The 1,041-nt window shown below is 43.7% G+C and overlaps 1 protein-coding gene across 1 annotated transcript in view; it reads left to right on the plus strand.

The window, feature by feature from the left end:
- The window catches only part of LOC105886653 (keratin, type I cuticular Ha3-I-like), a 6,591-nt gene continuing 5,550 nt past the window's right edge, over positions 1–1,041 (plus strand). The window contains exon 1 of the mRNA XM_012802896.1: positions 1–12. Within this exon, the coding sequence (XP_012658350.1) occupies positions 1–12 (12 nt within the window). The remainder of the gene's footprint in view (positions 13–1,041) is intronic.

The following is a 1,041-nucleotide window of genomic DNA, read 5'->3' on the forward strand; positions in this document are numbered from 1 at the left end:
ATGGGGGAAGAGGTAGGTGCCTTAAATGCATTTGCACCGGAAGACAACACATTTGCTCCAGAGTGGCTGTTCTCTATAAAAGCATATTGGAAGCTCCACCTTGAAAATGACTTTCAGAACCACCCATGAAAAGGCACATTATTATTTCTGTAAAATAATGGGTTGTTTCTGACCCACTAAAGATGCTATTCACCTTGCTTGTGTACTCTCCTCTGTAGGTGTGGTTTCAGATGACATCTGTCTGGTTCAAGAAATAAACACATCCTTAGAAGGTGAAGATTCAGTGGTGATAACCAAAAAAACATGCCTCAGCATGAAGAAGGGTGACAGGAGCAGTGGCTGTATGGCAAAAAGAACAACTCTGAGGAGCATCATTCATATTTTGAGCACTAATATTACAGATTAAACATAAAATCCTCATAGTTGATAGCTCCATCTGAAACAGCCTGTGGGCAGAATATCTGTTTGCCAAAATGTACTGATGGTCATGCCACAGCACTCAACCACATGAAGAACTGGTGGCTTTGCAAGATCATGTCCTTTGGAGAACTAGGCTCAGGCATTTCTATGTCAGATCAACTGAGGGTTTCCTTTTTTCAAGCTTCTATTAGGTATTATGAATAAAATTCCTTCCACGAGAATAGAAACGAACTTTTGGTTCTTTGATGAATAAAGAACAGGCTTGTTATTTCTTGGCCCATTCTAATTTAGGAGGAGATGTTGTCTAGTACTGATTGGGCTCCATTGAGCTCACTCCACGTCTGCATCTCAGTGGCAAGAGAGGATGGGGAGAGAGAGAGACACTGCAGTGTGATGTATGGCCACCGGAATTAGAGAGATCTGTGTTTGAATCCAGGCTCCATCATGTAGAAGCGCTGTAACCATGGGCAATCTCTGAGGGGCTTGGGGTCTTCATCTACAGCCCTTGCAGGGGTTCATGAGGACTGAGGGAGATAATGCATGTGAGGTGCCTAGTACAGTGTCTGGTGCACAGTGGGAGCTCTATGAGCAGTGACAGAGTCCTACTGTGTGTGTGTGTGT

This window comes from Otolemur garnettii, unplaced genomic scaffold, assembly GCF_000181295.1.
Source record: "Otolemur garnettii isolate 467f Iridium unplaced genomic scaffold, OtoGar3 scaffold00018, whole genome shotgun sequence".
NCBI lineage: Eukaryota > Metazoa > Chordata > Mammalia > Primates > Galagidae > Otolemur > Otolemur garnettii.